The sequence below is a fragment of the Mustela erminea genome, chromosome 11 (genome assembly GCF_009829155.1).
Source record: "Mustela erminea isolate mMusErm1 chromosome 11, mMusErm1.Pri, whole genome shotgun sequence".
Classification (NCBI taxonomy): domain Eukaryota; kingdom Metazoa; phylum Chordata; class Mammalia; order Carnivora; family Mustelidae; genus Mustela; species Mustela erminea.
In genome coordinates, this window is record NC_045624.1 from 54,055,477 (window position 1) to 54,077,688 (window position 22,212).

Below are 22,212 nucleotides of genomic sequence, written 5' to 3' on the forward strand. Positions count from 1 at the left end.
TATTGGTAAATTAGAAGATAACTATCTAATTCTGCCAGAAATTTTACATTGTAATCCTCTGTATCCTCCTAACAAAGGGATATAATAGAATTTTGGGAAACAGTGGATATTATATTAAAAGAAACATTGAGAGAGAGATTATGGGAGAAAGTCCTATGGTCTGAAGACTAGGATTTGCGCAAAATGGTTTGATATGTGTTACAAAATGCTGGAGGCTTCAAGTTAAAATCATTCTGCCTACAATGTCAGTCCAACTACATCTCTCTCTTTATTGAATCTTTCAATTTAGTTAATTGGATAATTTTTCTCTCTTGGAATATATCCCCAATTTTATTTTATTTATTTTTATTTTATTATTATTTTTTATTCCCAATTTATAGCCAAAGTTTACAGGAATATAGATTCATTTTGTAGTAAACTTCTTTACAAACACATGGGTCAGAACATTTTTACAAAGGAGGGATGCAGGCATTATCTCACATGAGTTCAGCAAATTTTGTTTCTTTTAAAAAAATCTGAAGAGAAGAAGTTGTGTACACAGAACATGTCTGTACTTGAATAGCATGATTCCAGGTATTGATACATGTAATAAAAGAGATCAAAGCATGCCAAATAATTACTAAGTATTTCTTTGCGTTACACAAAGATCAAAATATGTGCTAACTCCAACAGTATCACTGCACTGACTGTGCATTTACTAATTTAAAATACATATCTTGATTTCTCAGGAGTTCTTGATGAGTTCCCTTTTCCTTTATTTTCCCATTCTGCAGGACTACTATCAGATCAGCATTCTGTATTGTGGAGAGTCTGTGAGCAACCACTAGGCAAGTCCTTCCCTTTCTGGCATTATTGAGGGCATACTGAACCACCTGGAAGAGAAAAGGATCTGTGATTGCTAGCTTGACTTAGATGCAAATAAACTTACCCAAATGAAATTGATAAAAGTAACCTAATAACATTCTTTGTGTATTTGCTTATCCCCAAAGGCAACTGCTTTGCTTTGTGAAAAATTCACCATACTCAACAGAAATCTAGAAAAAGTAGTTATAGATATATTTAGACTTCTAATTAGAAAAGCTTTTGTGATAATGAATAAAAATGAGATGGTTGTCTGTATGTAAGTAGGTGGTTCCAAACTCAGAGTCAGAAAGTAGTATTTCCATATCTAAGTAGAATGCCTAATTTTTAAAAAATTTTTAAATTTTTTATTTTATTAACATATAATATATTATTAGCCCCAGGGGTACAGGTCTGTGAATCGCCAGGTTTACACACTTCACAGCATTCACCATAGCACATACCTTCCCCAGTGTCCATAACCCAACCACCCTCTCCCTTTCCCCCTCCCCCTGGCAACCCTCAGTTTGTTTTGTGAGATTAAGAATCTCTTATGGTTTGTCTCCCTCCCAATCCCATCTTGTTTCATTTATTCTTTTCCTGCCCCCCCAAACCCCCCATGTTGCTTCTCAACTTCCTCATATCAGGGAGATCATATGGTAGTTGTCTTCTCTGATTGACTTATTTCTAGAATGCCTAATTTACTTACTTCATTTCTTCTCATAGGATTTATTTATTTATTTTGGTAGAATTTGGCTTTAAAATTGTCCTGCCTAAAGTCTCAGCCATGATGGGTTATAATGTACAGAAGAAATGAGTGGAGGCTGAAAACCAGTATCTGTTGAATATATAAAATATTCATTCCAATGATTGATATCTAATATAAGTCCCTACAATAACCCCATAAGGTGGGGGATATTTTCATTTTTGTTTTGAATAAACTGAGATTTGAAAAGTCCAGGTCATTTGACCAAGGTCATAATGCTAATAATCAATGAATCCTGGATTACAGCTCAGGTATGCCTGATTCCAAAAATCATGTTTTTTTTCTTTTGTAACACACTGTCTACTTATAAGTCAAGAATGATAATCATCTACAAAAGCAATTGTGTGATGGTTAACCACATAAGCTCTTAGATCAGACACGCTCTATTAAAATTCAGAGAAGTTAGTTTTTTTCTAAGCCTTAGTGTGTTAACCTATAAAACACACATGGCTAATAAAATAAGCTAATTCATCAAGTTGTGAGGACTGAGATAATAGCATATGATGGACACTTAGTAAATTTTAAGTTACCATTCATTCAACCAATGTTCATTTAACAAGTAAGTGCTTACTGTGTGCAAGAAACTACTAGAGTACAAGGCATAACAAAACTAAACATCTGAAGGAGCTTGCAGTGTAGGTCTGTTGTCACATCTCTTTGCTTCCTTGTTTTCTTCTCAGAGCTGATTGTCTATAGAGGATGGAGTAACTAGCAGCCTCTCACATTGCAGTGTAGATTACTCTTTTTGTTGATTTTTTAAAAAAGATTTTATTTGTTTATTTGAAAGAGAGACAGTGAGAGAGAGCGCATGAGAGGGGAGAAGATCAGGGGGAGAAGCAGACTCCCTGTGGAGCTGGGAGCCCAATATGGGATTCGATCCCGGGATCCCGGGATCATGACCCGAGCTGAAGACAGTCGCCCAACCAACTGAGCCACCCAGACAGCCCTAGACTATTCTTTTATGCATGCAGATTGTCTTATTGATTTGTTTGGAATCATAAGAATAATAATAAAATGGGAGAGTTATTCTTCTTGGGCTTTTTCCTTGACTGCAGAAACATTTCAAGAATTGTGCCTTTACTGATAAATCATTTCAAATGAGAAAACCTTTCTAGAACATAAGACATCCTGTGCCCCAACTCCCTCCCACCTTCCCAACCAGTCTCTAACTTTTTTAAAAGGCCAAAACTTTAATTAGAACTTGTGACCCTCTGACTATAATTCTCTCCAGGTCTTTCTTGTCCCAAACTGACCTTGACTTCTTTCACAATACTCCACTCTCTTATTTGATATAATATTCTAAGAAATAAGAGAATGTTACCTTTTCACTCTCATTATCAAGGGCTGAAGTGGCCTCATCCAACAGTAAAATTTTTGGTTTCCGGAGAAGAGCCCTTGCAATAGCTAGTCTTTGTTTCTGGCCTCCAGAAAGCAGTGTTCCTTTCAGTCCAACTTGTGTGTTGTATTTCTATTACAGGAACATGCAATTAAGAAAGCAAGGCTTGGTTATTTAAATTAGCATGACAACTGTGGGCGAGAACCATCTAAATATTTCAAATTTTGCTACTCTAGAAAATTTGTGTCCCAACAAGTGCTGAAATCTATTCTTGGGCTTTGTTGCAAATAAATGCTAAACCAGCAGTAAACAGTACCATCTCATTTACATATCTACGCTGATCACAAACAGCAGACCTTTGCCATTATGCTTCTACAAAGAGATTGTTTGAATTAAAGCATAAGAAAAAAAATTACTGGCAAAGGAAAGTTCCCAGTAAACAGAAATCTTTTTGCATTAAATTCTATTACCTTCTATTTTCAGGTCAAAATGATTTAAAGTATATAAAAACAAGGAAATCACTGGGTTTCTTCACTCTGGCTCTCACCAGACCTCTATAGGCACATCTCTCTAGGGCCTGGGATTCTGTTCTCAGTCCTGCAGGTTATCTTCCTGGCAGTAAATTAAGCTAGCACCCAGAGACAGTCCGTTCATCTTTTCAGGCCATAATAGGGACATTTACCACTCCCAATGTTTCTACGGCCCTCCTACTTACTAATGACATTTTCTCCAGTGTTTTCCTCTACAGAAGAATAAAGAAACTGCTAGAGGAGTATCCTCAAGCTGTTGTAGTCTGCTATATCATGACCTGTCAGTTCAGTTTGTGCAAGCAGGCTCCCACTTGCTTTCTAGACTGTCCCATTGACTCTCTTCCCTCCAAGGTTTCACACTGCTTTCTAGTACCCCTTACCACTTGTCTAACAAATATATGCTACCGATATCCAGACAAGAATGTGTGGATGGATTGACTCCACTGGGAAAGCAAGTCTAATTATACAACCTTCTAAACGTGGATCCTTGTAGCAGCATCATAGCAAAGATGCAGCACGTGATTAATATACTGTTTATTTTGTCTTAGTGCCGTGCCTTAGAGAAGCTTGAATTAATTGCTTTTCCCTCCACATCTGACTGCCTTCAAGGGGCACCATTCGGGCAGAGTGGGTATCATGAGAGCCTGTGACACAGCCATATGATAAATGTGTCTACTTCATCTCAAAGTTCATTTTTCAATTCAAAATACACAGTTGTTACCTTTATATAAAACAATGGTGTCTGAGTTACTAAAGCCCAAGAGAAGTGTCTTCTCTGAGTGAATGCTCTCCAAAGAAAACAGACTTTATTTCCTCTGTGCTTTTATACAGGACTGCCAGCAAGCTGGGCCCCTGCCTTCTAACATACATTTTATTAAATTTGGACTCACAGGGCAGAATAATCAGGTAAAACTATTCCATTCATTTCCACATACCAAAAAGTTCCCATTCGAATGAGAGAATCCAACCTTAAACCAAAAATTGAGAGGATTGGGTGGAAATGATAATGGATTGTAACTCTTTCTGCCAGTCTACCTTCAATTGTACATGGATTATTCTAGTGTAGCTGAAGAAGACAACAATACTAGCTTATAAATCACTTTGCATTTCTTGGCCTTCTCTGGATTATAGGAAAATATTAGCACCAAGAATGAATCAGATGAAAATTAAGTCATTTTGTCCATCATTAAGCAGAACAGATTATAAATGTGAATATACACCTGTCTCAATACCAAATTAAAAACATTTGCAGGGGCGCCTGGGTGGCTCAGTGGGTTAGGCTGCTGCCTTCAGCTCGGGTCGTGATCTCAGGGTCCTGGGATCAAGTCCCGCATCGGGCTCTCTGCTCAGCAGGGGGCCTGCTTCCTTCCCCCTCTCTCTGCCTGCCTCTCTGCCTGCTTGTGATCTCTGTCTGTCAAATAAATAAATAAATAAAATCTTTAAAAAAGAAAAAAACAACATTTTCAGATACTTGAAGTAAAGGTTTTCATTTACTTTCATTTACTCTCTGCCTGAGGCAGGCAGAGAGGCAGGCTGAGGGAGAGGAAGGGAAGCAGGCTTCCTGCTGAGCAGAGAACCCCAAGTGGGGCTTGATCCCAGGACCTTGGGACCATGACTTGAGCCGAAGGCAGAGGTTTTAACCCACTGAGCCACCCAGGTGCCCCAAAGGTTTTCATTTTTTTAATTTAGAATTACAGGGACACCTGGGTGGTTCAGTTGGTTAAGCATCTGCCTTTGGCTCAGGTTATCATCAAACCTCACATCAGATTCCCTGCTCAGTGAAGAGCCTGCTTCTCTCTCTGCCCTCCCCTTGCTCATGCAGGCGCACTCATCTCTCAAATAAATAAATGAATAAAATATTTTTAAAAAAATGAACTACAGAGCTTCATTTTCGTGTTTAAAGAGTTTATTTATTTTTATGAGGGAGAGGGAAAAGCAGGCTCCTCACTACAGGGAGTCTGACTTGACTAACGGCTCAATCTCAGGCCCCTCAGACCCTGAGATCATGACCTGAGCCAATGCTTAACCAACTGAGCCACCCAGGCACTCCTCAGTCTCCTGTTTACTTATTTATTTTTAAGGATTTTAGTTATTTATTTGACAGAGAGAGAGAGCACAGCAGGGGCAGCTGCCGCAGAGGGAGAAGCAGACTCCCCTCTGAGCAGGGAGCCCGACATGGGGCTCAATCCTAGGACCCTGGGATTGTGACTCGAGCTGAAGGCAGACACCTAACTGCTGAACCATCCAGGTGCCCTCTCAGTCTCCTGTTTAAACTGAAAATCTAAATTAATTTTCTGACAAACACTGGGATGGATTGTGAGTGTCCTGAAATATGCAACCTATTTACAACATGCTCAGGGAACAATGGCTCTTCAATATGAACCTGGGGCTAAAAGCCAGTTGGGTTCTGGAAGGAACATCAAAGAGTCTCATCCTAAATCAACTGTATTCTAAGGAGTCCTTGAAGGCTCTGTGGAGGAATTTAGGATGGTTTCAGTGGTTGAAGTCTTATTCAAGGAGCCATGATATGGCTTGACTGAGACCTGAATCTACATCTGGTGAGTTTCTAAGAGGATCCTCAAGAGCAAGGCATGTTGCTGCAACTCCCTTCCTAGGTGGATATTTCTGGATGTCTGCGGATCACCTCCATGGCACATAGTATAGATGTGTTATCCAGAGCATACTCTAAATTAATGCCTTGCTATCACCTTCTGATATTGAGTTGCCAGGCAGGTCCAAAATCCCTTACCAGAAGCCCTCAGGGCTATATCTCTTCAAGAATTCTGTTTTGGGGGGACGCCTGCGTGGCTCAGTTGGTTAAGCAGCAGCCTTTGGCTCAGGTTGTGATCCCAGCGTCCTGGGATCGAGTCCCACATCGGGCTCCTTGCTTGGCAGGGAGTCTGCTTCTCCCTCTGCCTCTGCCTGCCACTCTGTCTGCCTGTGCTCGTTCCTGGATGGCTCACTTTGTTAAGCATCTGACTCCTGCTTTCAGCTCAGGTAATGATCTCAGTGTTGTGAGATCAAGCCCCTTGTTGGGCTCTGTGCTGGGCACAGAACCTGCTTAAGATTCTCTCTCCTGCTCTGCCCCTCCCTCCTGTTCTCTCTCTCTCTCTCAAAAAAAAAAAGCAAACAACCTTATTTATTTATTTAGTAATCTCTATATCCAGTATGGGTCTCGAACTTACAACCCTGAGATCAAGAGGCACATGCTCTACCAACTGAGCCAGCCAGGTGCCCCTCTTTGTTTGACTTTAGAAGAAAATTTACCACAAATTGTGTGTGCTATGTGTACTATATTTAGTATGTGGTAAATAATAACACCTTCAGAAGTTCTGGGGAAGCAAGTGGTAATCAAATATATGAATATTTGTGAAGAAATAGTTGATTACTCATTTTAAGTAGGATTAATAAAGACTACATATGGCTTTACATCATTTTGTTCACCAAATAAGTAAGCACAAAACATAACAAGATAAAGGATGTGTGTAAGGGATGGAGTTTAACAGCTTTTGGAAATTGGAACTGGACCTGCATTGCTCTCATCCAGAATGTTGTAAAACACCAAGGCTTGTCCTTTTAATGCGAATCTCTGCCATCACCACAAAGGCCACAGTGCCTCCTGGATGAGCAAAGAAAAGGCTGAGCTTCAGCAGCAGTTTTTTGTTTTAAAATCTGATCAGCTTATTTCTTTATCTAAAAAATATCTAGTGGTTTCCTATTTCCAATAAGACCGAGTCTAAACTCTTAGGCTAGTATATCAAAACCTTCACATTTAGTCTCTGCTCATGTTTTGGCCACTTCTCAATTCCTCAATTTATGCCTTATTTTCAGGATTTGAAATTTATTTCCTTCCAAACACCTAAAACTCTTTTACATGTGTATGTTTCCATGTGAGCTTATTTGTCTTCTAAATATGGATTTGTCTCCTCTCTGCCTGAGGAAATCCTACTCATTCTTCAAAACCTGGTTTAAAACAGCATCTTCTGTGTGATTTTCTCTGAGCTCCTAGAGAATTTGTCATTCTTTCCTTTGTATTCTCATCACACACTCTGTGTGCTTTTATTCCAGCGGGCTGACCAGTGTATCATACACTTTCTTGTTCACTTTTCATAGACAATCCTGAGCCATGTCTTGGCAATTCCACTTTTTCAATATCTTTTAAATCCTTTTCCTTGTTTTATTTCACATTATAATTACTAATCCAGGCATTCATAACACTGGAAATAGCTCCTAAGTCATCTCTCAACTTCCTGTCTTTTCCTCACTACAACAAATGGTCATTTACATTGCTGCTAGATGTGATGTCCAATGTCCTATTCCAAAATGATATTTTGGCGCCAGATTTCTTTATGGTTCTACATATATATATATATATATATATATATATATATATGTATACACACATATATATATGTAATGGTGATATGAAGGTAAACTACAGTTAAACTTAAGAACACTGAGAAACAAGTTATTCTTTCTTTCTTTTAGGAAATATCTTGGTTTTCAAAGTTTACTATAAAGTTAGCACAGTGAGTCTCTGCAAAATGTAGTTTGGGGTAAATTGGGAAATAGTACAACAAAAATAATGAAAGATCATAAACAATTTAAGAGTAAAAGTCAAATGGTATAAATATGTAGTAGGTGACAGGAGTGATGGGGACTCTTCTAAGTAAGATGGCCATGGAGGGTCTTAGCAAAGATGACATTACAATGAGCTTGAAATTTAAGGAGCTGGCTCTGCAAAGAGCCAGAGAAAGGGAGGTCCTGGCTGAAGAAACAGCAAGTGTAAATGTCCTGAGGTAGGGAAAAACTTAGTGTGTTCATGAGATAGGAAAAAGGACAACATGGCTGCAGCAGAATGAGTATATGGTGAGGAAGGAACTGCAGAGGCAAGCAGAACCAGATTGCAGAAAGCTTTGCCAGCCACATAAGACATCTGGACTTATTCTAAATGCAAAGGGATGCCATTAGGAAGTTTTAAGCAGGAAGGGACAGAATCTAATTTATGGGTTTTTTTTTTTAAGATTTTATTTATTTGACAGAGAGAGAGAGAGAGAGAGATCACAAGTAGGCAGAGAGGTAGGCAGAGAGAGGGGGAAGCAGGCTCCCTGCTGAGCAGAGAGCCTGATGCGGGGCTACATCCCAGGACCCTAGGATCATGACCTGAGCTGAAGCAGAGGCTTAATCCACTAAGCCACCCAGGCACCCCCTAATTTGTGTTTTTAAAAGCTCCCCCTAGTTACTGTGAGGAAGAAGCATTATAATGAGGCAGACTGGCAGCAGGAAGACAGACTAAGATGCTACCGGAGTTGTCCAGGGGCAGGGAGGATGATGGTGATATAGACAGGAGTAGAGTGTATATGTATATGGATAAAAGGTAAAGAATCAAAATAAGAAAACTAATTCAGTGAATAGTAATACAGTTTGGCTTGGAAAAAGTCATCACAGAAAAATGTCAATCTTTTTGCTTTTTACATATAACTTTATATTAGATGCTAGCAATAAATAAATAGTTTAATTTAAGTAGCACAAAATACAACAACTTAGGCTTACTTGGGAGCTTTGTAATTCAAGATTTCAGACATTTTTCTTACCTCAGGGAGACCTTCAATAAAAGAATGAATATTTGCTGCCTTTGCTACTTCTTTTATTTCTTCTAATGGCACAAAACGGCTGTTATCACCATAGGCAATGTTGTCGGCAATGCTACAGTTGAAGAGTACAGGCTCTTGAGAAACAATTGCTATTTGGGAACGGAGCCATTGTACATTCAATTCCTTCACATCAACACCATCAAATAGCTGTCAAAAGCAAAATGGAGAATGGTATGTGAAGATCCAACAACTATATCACGTTACAGTTCACTATATTCAAACATATACAAATTATAAGAAGGGTAGGAATTCAAACCACCTCACAATAAAATGCTATGCAGGGATGGATTGTAAATGATATTGTATAGAAGCAGAGTGTAACTGCCTAAAATGTCAACTCCTAAACTTACTTGACATTTCTACAAATGGCCACATAGTCTAGAGACTTGCCTGGGATCTACAGTAAAGCCTGGTGCTTTGTGTAACTTCTGCTGTAATAGGACCTCACTTTTTTTTTTTTTTTTTGAAGATTTTATTTATTTATTTAACACAGAGAGAGAGATCACAGTAGGCAGAGAGGCAGGCAGAGAGAGAGGGGGAAGCAGGCTCCCCATTAAGCAGAGAGCCTGATGCAGGGCTTGATCCCTGGACCCTGAGATCATGACCTAAGCTGAAGGCAGAGGCAGAGGCTTAACCCACTGAGCCACCCAGGTGCCCCAGGACCTCACTTTTTAAAGCCCAGAGAGAGAGAGAAGTTGTAGACTGATAGCAGTCCACATACAGAGAGGTATGTCATTTTGTACACAACTACGCCTATTCATGTGAACATGTAACAACATTCAGCTAGCATTTGATGAGCATACCTACTAGCTGATGGGGACTCTTCACGTACAAGGGAAATGGTACACACGATAAAACTCTTGCCCTCTTGCAGCTTATATTCTAGTGGAAACAGGCAGGCAAACACAGTAACAAATAACTCAAGAAAGAAAGTGTTGTGAAGACAGGGTAATGGAATTGAGATTGACTGAGGATGTGGGGGGATGTGGGAAGCAGGTTGGTAAATGCATTGTTTTCTACAGAGTAATCTAGGAAGGCCTACCTAAGGAAGAAGCATTTGGATTGAGACTTGAATGATAAGGAATCAGCAAAGTGATTAGAGCAAGAAAATTCCAAGCAGGGGAACAACAAGAACAAAGGCCATAAGTGAGTTTAAAGGACACAAAGAAGCCAGTGAGTCTGACACATAGTAGTCAAGGTGGGGAGTGACAGGAGAGGAGTTTGGAGAGAGGCAGAGACCAGATCATAAAGGACCAGGATTGATGGAATTGACTCTGTTTTATTCCAACTGTAGTAGGACATCATTGGAGGGTTTAAAGTAAGGGATGTGCTATATTATGTGTAAATAGATGATTGTTACCTAATTTTGGACTGTTAACTCATTGTTATCACTGGTAACAAGGGAACCATTCTGAATCATTTTATTTTGCAAAGAGTCATCGAGAATCTGTGATGGGAAAAAAAAAGTTACCTATAAATTGCAGAAGGAGGACTAATATGACAGTCTTTGACATTTAGGGGCTTAGGACTTTTTGTAGGGAGGAGGAGGCACAACAGGAAATTGTGTGTGTGTGTGTGTGTGTGTGTGTGTGTGTGTGTGTGTGTGAGATCTAGTGGTGGTTGCAGGGAGAGGATAATTGAAAAACTGAATTCAAGGAAGAGTAAGAAAGGTGCCAGGTGAGGAAAAGTCATTGGAATTCTAAGGAGAGAGAATTTGTGTTTTTTTTTTTTTTTTTTTTTTTTTGAGATCAGGATGCAGGACTTAATGGAGCTGATTTAAAAAGCTCTAAACATGCATAAAATTTTTGAGAGTTGGTGGGTGGAGAAGGCCGGTGGGAATAGTAGGAAGCCTGAATCAGGGTGGCAGAGGAAACTTATCTCTGTCTTAAACCAAGAGAATAAAGAAAGATTCTAGATAGAGATATTAGACCCCTCCTCCAACACCTGTATTCTAAAAGAATTCCATGTCTTGTAAGATCAAAATTTCTTTCTTTTTTAAAATTTCAAATTTGTAGACTTTTCATTTTTCTTCAATTTTAGAAAAAAAATTGAGTGTAGTTGACACACAATGTTACATTAGTTTCAGGTGTATAATCTAGTGATTCAACTTCTCTATACATTATGCTCTGCTCACCATAAGTGTGGCTACCATCTGTCACCATTCAAGTCTAGTACAATATTACTGGCCATATTTCCTATGTTGTGCTCTTTATTCTTGTGACTCATTCATTCCATAACTAGAAGTTTCTATCTCCCACTTACCCCCTTCATTCATTCTGTCCATTCCCCCCCTTCCCTCTGGCTACTATCAGTTTGTTCCTCTGTGTTTATAGGTCTAATCCTGCTAGTTTATTTGTTTATTCATTTGTTTTATTTTTTAGATTCTACATATGGGTGAACTCATATGGTGTTTGTCTTTCTCAGTCTGACTTATTTCCCTTGGCATAATAGCTTTAGGTCCATCTATGTTGTCACAAATGGCAAGATCTCATCCTTTTTTATGGCTGAGTAATATTCCATTACAGATAAATACACCACATCTTCCTTATCCATTTGTCTATCAAAGGATACTTAGTTTGCTTCCATATCTTGGTATTATAAATAATGCTGCAATAAACATAGTGGCACATATTTTCAAATTAGTGTTTTCATTTTCTTTGGATAAATATCCAGCAGTGGAATTTTTTGGATCATGTGGTATTTCTATTTATAATTATTTGAGGAAACTCCGTATTCTTTTCCACAGTGGTTGCACCAATTTATATCCCTACCAACAATGCATGAGGGTTCATTATTCTCCACATCCTTGCCAACATTTGTTATTTCTTGTCTTTTCAATTCTAGTCATTCTGACAGGTTTAAGGTGCTTTTGATTTTTATTTTCATGATGGTTAGTGATGTTGAACATCTTTTATGTGTCTCTTGGCCATCTGTATGCCTTCTTTGGAAAAATAGCTCTTCAGGTCCTCTTGCCCATTTTTAAATTGGATTTTTTTTTTCTTTTTGGTATTGAGTTGTAGAAATTCTTTATGTATTTTGGATATTAACCCTTTATTGAAGATACCATTTGCAAATATCTTCTCCCATTCAGTAGACTGCCTTTTTATTTTGTTGATGTTTTCCTTCACTGTGCAGAAGTATAATTTGATGTGGTCTCAAAGTTTATTTTTGCTTTCATTTCCCTTGCCTTAGGAGACATATTTAGAAAAATGTTGCTATAGCCAATGTCAGAGAAATTACTGCCTGTGTTCTCTTCTAGGACTGTTGTAGTTTCAGGTCTTACATGTATATATTTAATCTATTTTGAATTATTTTACATATGATATTAGAAAGTGGTCCAGTTTCATCCTTTTGCATGTAAATGCCCAATTTTCCTAGCACATTTATTGACTGTCTCTTCCCTATTGTATATTCTTTTCTCTTGTGTCGAAGGTTTGGCTTTATTTCGACTCTCTATTATCATCCATTGGTCTGTGTCTATTTTTGTGCCAATACCATACTGTTTTGATTATTATAACTTTGTAACATAACTTGAAACCTGGAATTGTGAGACCTCCAGCTTTGCTTTTCCTTTATAAGATTGTTTGGGCTATTCTGGGTCTTTTGTGGTTTCATATAAATTTTAAGATTGTTCTAGTTTTGTGAAAAATGCTGTTGGTGTTTTAATAGACATTGCATTAAATTCTTAGATTGTTTAGCGTAACACATATTTTAGCAATTTTTGGTCTTCCAATCCATGAGCATGGAATATCTTTCTACTTGTTTGTGTCGTCTTCAATTTAAGATCAAAATTTCTGCCACCATCATCACCGAAGAATCTTTGAGTCTTTGTATTTTGTATTTAGCTTCAAAGTCCTATCCATGATTTTTGTTATTGGTTTGCTTGCCCACTTAGTTAAGGGAGAGAGGTTTTTTTTCCCCCCTAAACTACTGCACTATTTGCCCTATTCAAACCAGTAAGAATGATTAAGCCCAAGAGAATGTTTAAAAATAGCATCACTAAACCCTAGATAAGCAGTATTTAAAATCAGTCTTACCACATGTCCTTTCACAGGGTCATAAAATCTCTGCAGAAGCTGGATAGAAGTGCTTTTTCCACAGCCACTGCTCCCAACAAATGCTACTGTCTTCCCTTTCTCAATATTGAGGGATAAGTCACAAAGGATGAGAACATCCTGGCGACATGGATAGAAAAAAGAGACTTCTCGAAACTCTATATTTCCTTCACATATATCCTGGGGAAAAAGTTGGCAGGGTTCAGAACTTAAAAAAAGATTGTAACACATTATAGCACATTGGCCAACTGTTTCCTGAAAATTACGCATGTTTCCATAACCATTTTATTTTAAACAATATTCCTCTCTATAGAGCTGCTGACTGCATAATCATTTCTGTCACTTTTGTTTAGATTTTTATATCTGTACTTCTTGTCATTTCTGGACCTCACTGAGTTCTAAAAAGCATTGGTTTCCTTTGGTTTCACTACATAGACATTGTCTAATCTGCAGACTAGCTGTTTGACCAAATGTTTTACATAACTGTATATATATATCTTTAAAATTTTAGTTTGTTTTACAGAACTTTAATGCTTAATTCAGAATAGCTGGGATCCTCATAAGCTATATGTATAAATGTTAATTTTGTAAGTTGGACATGGTTTTAGAGTTAATATACATTATGTTTTGAATTTGGGCTTATCTTTGTTTTCAATTTATCATTATTTGGCAGTGATGCCTAAACGTTAATTTTTCTCTCTATGCTTTAATTTCTTTTTTGTGTAAGTATTTGTAAACCAATATGTATATAAACCAGAGATGTTTATGAAAGACTTCCCAGAACTATTACTAAATGATTAACTTTCCCTGTATAGATTTGGCTCTAAGATTTTGGGGTTCTTTTTATCTTCATGTTTATCTGCCCTCATTCGGTTGAATTTTAAATAGGTTTAATAGTCACACTTAGCATCTTCTGAACCCAGCATACAGGTAGAAGGCAGGGGTAGGTGGAGGACAAGAGCATCAAAAAATGTTTGATAATGATACTCTGTTGTCAAAAGAAAGAAATGTTCGGATATACGCCAAAATGTTATGTGCTACAGTAGCTTATTTTTAGCTTATTCAGTGCTTTCTGCTTTTCCCCAAAATGAGTATTATTTATGCATAAATGTCTAACAAAATCAACCTGGAAGCTATAGTGCATTATTTTTGTGTATGCTCTGTGCCTTTGGAAAAGGCATAGAGAGATTTTACAGTAGTAGACTTTAATACACTTTAAAATTTATTTTTACTATTTTAAACATTTTTAAAAAAGATTATTTATTTGAGAGAGAAAAAGAGAGCATGAGCAAAGGGAGGGGGGAGAGGGAAAAGGAGAAAAAGACCCACCGCTGAGCAGGGAGCCTGACTTGGGGCTCAATCCCAAGATCACAACCTGAGCCGAAGGCAGACACTTAACTAAGCCACGCAGGCACCCTTATTTTAAACATTTATTATGGAAAATTTCAACCATCTACAAAAGTAGATAGAAAAATGTATTGATTACCTTCATATATTTTGTTTTCCCAGTTTTTAATTTTTAAAAGCACAGGGAATGATATTTAGAAATATTTGTATATTAAATAAAATGAGTAAATAAATTAATTTTACAGTTTTGGTAAGGAACATTTCCAATATTCCATGCCTTGTAATGTAATACAATGAAGACATTTATCTGTGAGATACTCAATCCCTTTACTATAATGCTCTGAAAGAAATGAGTTGCAATGTTATTATAGATCTAAATCTCAAGATTAAAAAAAAAAAAGTTTTCTATGTCCTTTACTTTCTAAAAGAAAATATGAAATCTTATTTTGACTATGATGCACCTTTGAGCATTGTATTTTGAGAATGTCAAGATCTGAGGCACCTGGGTGGCTCAGTGGGTTAAGCTACTGCCTTTGGCTCAGTTCATGATCCCAGGGTCCTGGGATCGAGCCCTGCATCGTGCTTTCTGCTCGGCAGGGAGCTTGTTTCCCTTCCTCTCTCTCTGCCTGCCTCTCTGCCTACTTGTGATCTCTGTCTGTCAAATAAATAAATCTTTAGAAAAAAAGAAGAGAGAGAATGTCAAGATCTTTTCAAAATCTGTAACTAAGGACTGGCATTCTTTTTAATAATTAGTAGCTTTAGAGATAACGTACTATTTTAGCTACCATACATATAAATCTACTGTTAAAATTTTAACAGGGAAATTATTTATTATTATTATTTTTAAAGATTTTATTTATTTATTTATTTGACAGAGAGAGAGAGAGAGAGATCACAAATAGACAGAGAGGCAGGCAGAGAGAGGAGGGAAGCAGGCTCCCTGCAGAGTGGAGAGCCCAACGGGGGGCTCAATCCCAGGACCTTGAGATTATGACCTGAGCCGAAGGCAAAGGCTTAACCCACTGAGCCACCCAGATGCCCCAAGAGGGAAATAATTTTAAATGAAAAGTTTCTTTTAACTATATACCTAATGGCTATTCTTCCTTTTAAATTTAAACGGTCTAGAAAAGTCTTAAAATTGGATATATATTTAATGCATAAGATACTATTAAGATGCTTGTTTTGAAATTACACAATCTCACTATTATTTATCTCTTAATATTCATGGTCTTTTAGAGTTAGTGGTTAAATATGTGTGTCTATGTATGTGTGAACTTAATAAATATAGTACCTTTTTCCCCCTCTTCTGATTGCAGATATATTTTCCATAAAATATGGTATCTGAAACAGCAGGCATTATTCATTTTGTATAAATTATCAAAGGAAAAAAAAGAATTAATGCCAATGCAAATCCTCATCCAAGACATCCAAGGCTGTCTCAATAAAATTAAATATATAAATAAATTCTTTGTTCAAGAACATTCTTAAGGCATCAGGCCAATAAACTAGAAGTATATTTTTTAATATAAAATATGTGTATGTTTTAGTAGCAGAGGTGAAAAGACCCCTTTCTCCCTTTGTAGCCATAACAGTTATTTTATACAAGTTTTTAATTCTTTAGAGCACTATCTTTTGCAAAGTTATCAAATAATGCCTTCATTTAAGTCTCTATATAAGAGTATTCATATGTATAATTAATAATTTGGACATTTAAAATCATAGTTGTGCTTACTGGTTTTTTCCCTTCTTGACTATAGCTGTCTATAGTTGGTTTCTTTTCCAGCAAAGCAAACAGATGTGCAGCCCCAGATTTGGCTCTCGAATATTCAGGTGCCAAAACAAGTGTTTCTCCAATGGCCATAGCTCCATATGCAATTGCAGTAAAAATTCTATCAAAAGATAAAGTATTTGAATTTTAGGTTCATTTCCAAACAATAGAACTCTAAAAAAGTAAAGGAAAAAGCAGGCACAGGAATATAAATAAACTTTTGGTCTAGACAACACCACTAATGTTGAAGTCCCAACAATGATATCTCTTTTGTTCGTTTGTTTGTAATTAATTAATTAATTTTAGAAAGAGAGACAGAGAGAGCGCAAGCAAGGGAAGGGGCAGAGGGAGAGAGAGAGGGAGAGAAATCTCAAGCTGATTCCTCAGTGGGTGCAGCGTCTGACCTGGGGCTCGATGCCATGACCCTGAAATCATGACTGGAACCAAAACCAAGAGTTGGATACTTAACTGAGCCACCCAGGTGCCCCAGTGATAATTTATAATTTTCTACCACACAGTGATAACCCCTAGCATTGTACACCAAAATAACCTTTGAAGCTCAGGTAATCTTAAAAGTTCCTCTTCCAATTAGAGACAAAGATCAAAGGCCCTAAACTAGTAATATAAAACTTAACCACCTTGATGTAAGGCTCACTTGCTTGGAGATCTGACAGAGAATTCAACAACCATAGGAAGGGTGAGTCTCTAGTAGTAAGATCTGAATTTACACAGGAAATATGAATAGGTATCCCTCCCTCTTTTTTGCATATAATGTAATTAGAACAGACAACTGATGCCAGATGATTGTTTATGTGCCTGAAGTGCTACATGATTTAAAGAGAGAGCAAAACATGGAGATTATATTTTGTTAAGGTCCTTGAAACAAAATCTGACTAAAATATACCTTAACAAGTCTGGAAGAAGAGCTTTGATCTTTTAGGTTTGCTATACAGATTATGCTCTCACTTTCAAAACATGTTTTAATTATAAAATAGTAAGTATGCAAATGATATCTGAAAGCACACTGAATATGCACAGATATGTGGCATATCATGTGGCCACGGTCAAATATTTTTCTCTCATTTTCATTTTAGCCATGGAAACATTTTAATAGAATAAAATATAATATATCTCCATAGCAGAACTAAAAGTATAATTCAGCTAAGACTGGACAAGTTCCAGTGGCAACATTTGTTTATTTATTATTGAAGTATAGCTAACATGCAATATTATATTAGTTTTAGGGATATAGCATAGTGATTCAACATTTTTTATACATTATAAAAGAATCACCACAGTAAATCTAGTTCCATCTGTCACCATATAAAGATGCTGTAATATTACTGGACTATATTCCCTGTGCTGTACTTTATATCCCCATGGCTTACTTACTTTATAACCAGCAGTTTGTATCTCATAGTCCTTTTTACCTATTTTGCCCATCCCCCTACCACTTTCCCCTTACTAACCAGTAAAAGGCTATCACAGATCCCAGTTGTTTGTTTGCCATGCTGGATCACAGCAAGGTAAACATGTCCTGGTCTCCTTGTGAGTTTCTCTGGAGATGGAACCTACCAATGGGTAGATGTTGATGCAATCTCTTCAGTGACCTAATCCTGAGTTGTCTTTTCAAAGGTCAAGCACAGTATAAAATATAAAAACCAGTTTACTTGTATGTCTGATGCTTTTTGTAGCCATTAGTTCTGTGATATCAAGACATTTTTATTACTAATGTTTATGAAAATAGTTTAAAGTCCAAAATGCCGTTCAAAATACTCAATATCCAATTATAAATATTAGAAGTGATTATTGAGTTTAGTAACACATCAGAAGTCTTTTTTTAAATACGAGTTAAAATCTAATTGAATTAGACTTAAGCCTCAGTCTGATCCAAGAGTCAGCAAGTGAGATGGGAAGATCATTGATTATGAGTCTGGAGACCTGGATTCTGGTCTCACAAAGATAGAGGCTTCTCAGAACAACAGAAAAAATACCTTCCTCCTCTGATTTCAGACATGACAAAATATCTACCTGTCCTAAACTTCCACCACAAAATTTATTTTGAATATTAAGGATAAATATACAGAGGACAATGTCTTTGTTAGGTCCCTCTCTTTTTAAAATAAGAGATTTTATTTATTTATTTATTTCAGAGAGAGAGAGAGAGAGAGAGAGAGATGGCAGAGGGAGGAGAAGAGGGAGAGGGAGAGAGAGAATCCCAAGCCTACTCTGTGCTCAACATGGAGCCCAATGTAGACCTCGGTCCCAGGACCCTGAGATCATGACCTAAGCTGAAATCAGGAGTTGAGTGCTCACCCGATGAGCCACCTGGGTGCCCCTCTTAAAATATCCTTCTCTTAAAATGGAAGTTTACTGAGATGGGGAGATGGGCCTTCCATGGAGAACTTGTATCTGTGAGAGATAAATGACTTTAAGGATGCACATTAGAGGAAGGAAAGTTTCGGTAGAGGAGGGAGAGTATTAGCTAAAAGCTCAGTGCTGTCTTTATTGTGTATGTGTTGAGGTGAGGGTAAGTCCAAAGGGGGATTGATACTAATGAGGATTATACCGAGGAATCTAATTTTGTGGTAAGGGAACTATCTGGGGGTTGAGTGAGGGACATTAATCTCTTACATATATAAATATATATATATTTTTTCCCAGGTGGGTTCTGTATAAACATAGGCTGATACTGGTCTGTTACAGAATGTGCCCTAGCTGATTCTGGTCCAATTACCTAAAATGAACTGAACTGCAGTTAATCTTTACTCAAAACCTATTTATTGCACAACAAATAGTACTGCAACTTTGTGGGTTGGCCAGGGTTGAGGCAGAATACTGGGCAGGAAGAGGTCTGGAAAGGATTTTCAGGTGCTGGGCTTTGATCTCCTTAGTTTTATGGGTTCTCTGTAGGTTCATGGGGCCATTGTCATTGGATCCTCACTACAATAATTCTTTCAAAGATGTCCAAGCAATGGGGGGAAATCCTCTTACCCTTCACTGCTGCTGAAATCGAACTGGAATTTTACAAATATTCTCTGTCTAGGAACAACACAAAAAAGTACAGAAACGAATGATCCTAGTTTTAACACAACTGATCCAAATAGGAATAGCCTGCATAGTTATTGGTTCACGTCTATTTGTCTTCCCTTAATCTTGCTTCCATACTCAGTTTGTATACCTTTGGTGACTTACTCTAAGAGTAAGTATACTGGGGGGTTCAGAGCTCTGAAGCCAGACCACTGGGACTACTTCCAAACTCCACTGTTTATTTACTAGCTGTGTGACCTTGGGCATGTTCTGTGCTTCTGTTTCCTTACTGGCAAACAGGAGATAAATAGGACTATCTATATCTTACAGACTGTTGTGAGAATTAAATATATTAATAATATAAAGTGCTTAGTACAGTGCTCAACAAATGTTTAAGTTATTATTATTACTCTTATGGAACTGAAAGTTAATGAGACACTTTCTGTTGGCAAATAAGCTCTCACACTTCTATAGAGATACATCAGCACACCAGGTCAGATCCCAACTTCTGAAGCCCACACTCAATAAGTTTCTTCTTTTTGACTAGAAAGCAGAGTATTTTTCCTCACAGAGGTGGCCATTATAACTGTACCCATACTCATACTCATACTCTTTTCCCCTAGAAAAGAGTGTTCCCCATAGAACACTCCAAAGATTCTTTTCTTCCCACCCTAAATCCTTTCCTCAACACATGAAAGAGAGAAAATACACAACTTATATTTATTTGGTACTTTGGGCTTTAGAGAATGTTTTCATATATATGAAACCACTTGATCGTCTAGGAGATAAGTAAGGCAGGAACTCTTATCCCTTCTTAATACAGCTTAGGGAAATTAAGCATTTGTTCAGGATCACACAGTTATAAACCTGCAGGACTGGGACCTGAACCTGCTTATTCACTGTACTTTCCTTACATGGTGTTCCTTCCAGTGGAAAGCTGGCCTGGACAATCTCCCCCTGCATGTCGGGCTTGTTACCACTTTGTTTCCCATTTTTAGAATCTTCGTAGAGCCCTCGATAATCAAATCCACCTTGTTTTTCTTCTTTAGATCCCTTCAGTGGTTGATCATTTATCTATTTCCTTATCTTGTCTCTTCTGGATAATCCTTGAGGTAGAGCTGGGCACAAATTGGGTGGCTGCCATGGCAGTGAACACTGAAAGAAGACTTTCCTGTTTTCCTTGTTTGGGCTAGTTAAGGCTTCTCTCCTAATTATAATGATGACACCCACAGTTCTTTCATGGCTGCTTGGCCTACCAGAGCATAAGATGGTGGTGGAGGCCTAGCTTGTCTCCTTCCATCCCTTAGCACTTCAAGGCATCAACCAACTATTAATATTCATTGAAAACCCACTTATGTTGAATATTATATGGCCAATAACCACATTTAATATTCAAAGTCCAAAGGATTTCTTGTCAAGAACTTTATTTTGATTTTTGGAGGACTAGGCCAAAACACATGAAATGTGTCATTCTGTCTCTCAGCAAGATTTCATTATTACTGTACTGAGGGTTGCCATGCCTGATTCTTTCTTACCTATCTGCTTCCTGCTAATGTATATAGCAAAGAAGGAAGAAACAGATAGAGGGAAGTTCTGAAGTGGAGGTATGGAAAGTTGCAAAAACCTCTGCTTGGACGCTAGTGGTTTCTGACCTGGATTGCAAAAGGCAAGTCAGCTGGAAAGTAACCTAAAGGTGCTAATGGAAAATCAGACAGGAGAAAATAAACTTATTTTGTATTTTTCAAAGTCTGTACATTTATAGTATACACTGAAATGTTTCCAGGGCTAATAGAGGCAGAGGGGGAGAATTTTACAACATACAGGTTTGTGAAAACTTAAAAGAAGAGAACTTCGGGGCACCTGGGTGGCTCAGTGGGTTAAAGCCTCTGCCTTCGGCTCAGGTCATGATCCCAGGGTCCTGGGATCCAGCCCCTAGTCTGGCTCTCTGCTCAGCAGGGAGCCTGCTTCCCCCTCTCTCTCTGCCTGACTCTCTGCCTACTTGTGATCTCTCTCTGTCAAATAAATAAATAAAATCTTGAAAAAAAAATTAAAAAAAAAGAAGAGATTTTCTAAATGCCTGCCCAGTACAGCAAGCCAGCAGAATGAAATGTTATCACCTTTTGAAATGCTTTATCTCAGAGAAACTCCTATAATAACAGAGATGAATAAAGACAGCTTCTACCAATATATGTTGCCTTTTTTTTTTTAAGAGGAAAAAAGCTAAGGCTGATAGTAGCCTTGCTGATAAACTGATATTATGAGCACATCAAAGGATTCTGCTGTTAAAATTGTGCATTTTCCTTTTCCAAAGCACACTGTCATTTCTGACAGAGACAGCCTACCCATTCCTGTAGCTATGAATCACGAAAATACATTCATATTTTTTTGGCTGAATAAAACACCTTTATTTTTTAAACAATAAATTAAAATATGACTTTGCCAATTTTAATATAATTCTGGGAAAGTTTCTGTTAGTGGCAAAAGAAAACCCTACGGTTTCAAGCGGGTATGGAGAGCAGCCTGGCATTTAGTTCCTATGCTCATATTTCTTAAAGTGTGATCCTCAGATTCTATGTCTCAGAATAATCTGGAGGTTTGTTAAAATGTAGATTCCTGGCCCTATATCAGATCTACAAATGTCTGGGTTAAGTTTGTGAGGTGAGACCTGGGTATTTGCACATTTAACCAGCTCTTTGATTGTTGAATTGGGAAACCACTGATTAGAGAACAGCACAAAGTTCTTTTTACCTAGAGAGGGTTCTAATAGAAGGAAGTTGTCTTTGTAAACGTCTTCCATTCGGCTAGTTGATTAGATAGAAAGCTGTCTATCACCCTAAATTCTGGAAGGCACCAAGTCTACTAGGCCAGGTATAATTGAGTGTGTCT

The 22,212-nt window shown here is 37.6% G+C and overlaps 1 protein-coding gene across 1 annotated transcript in view; it reads right to left on the minus strand.

Annotated features, from left to right (window-relative positions):
- Positions 1–443: 443 nt before the first annotated feature.
- The window catches only part of ABCB5 (ATP binding cassette subfamily B member 5), a 135,628-nt gene continuing 113,859 nt past the window's right edge, over positions 444–22,212 (minus strand). The window contains exons 25-29 of the mRNA XM_032304029.1: positions 16,261–16,417; positions 13,164–13,361; positions 9,067–9,273; positions 2,928–3,074; positions 444–872 (exon numbers count right to left, since the gene is read on the minus strand). Coding sequence (XP_032159920.1) covers positions 675–872; positions 2,928–3,074; positions 9,067–9,273; positions 13,164–13,361; positions 16,261–16,417 — 907 coding nt within the window. The 3' untranslated portion in view covers positions 444–674. The remainder of the gene's footprint in view (positions 873–2,927; positions 3,075–9,066; positions 9,274–13,163; positions 13,362–16,260; positions 16,418–22,212) is intronic.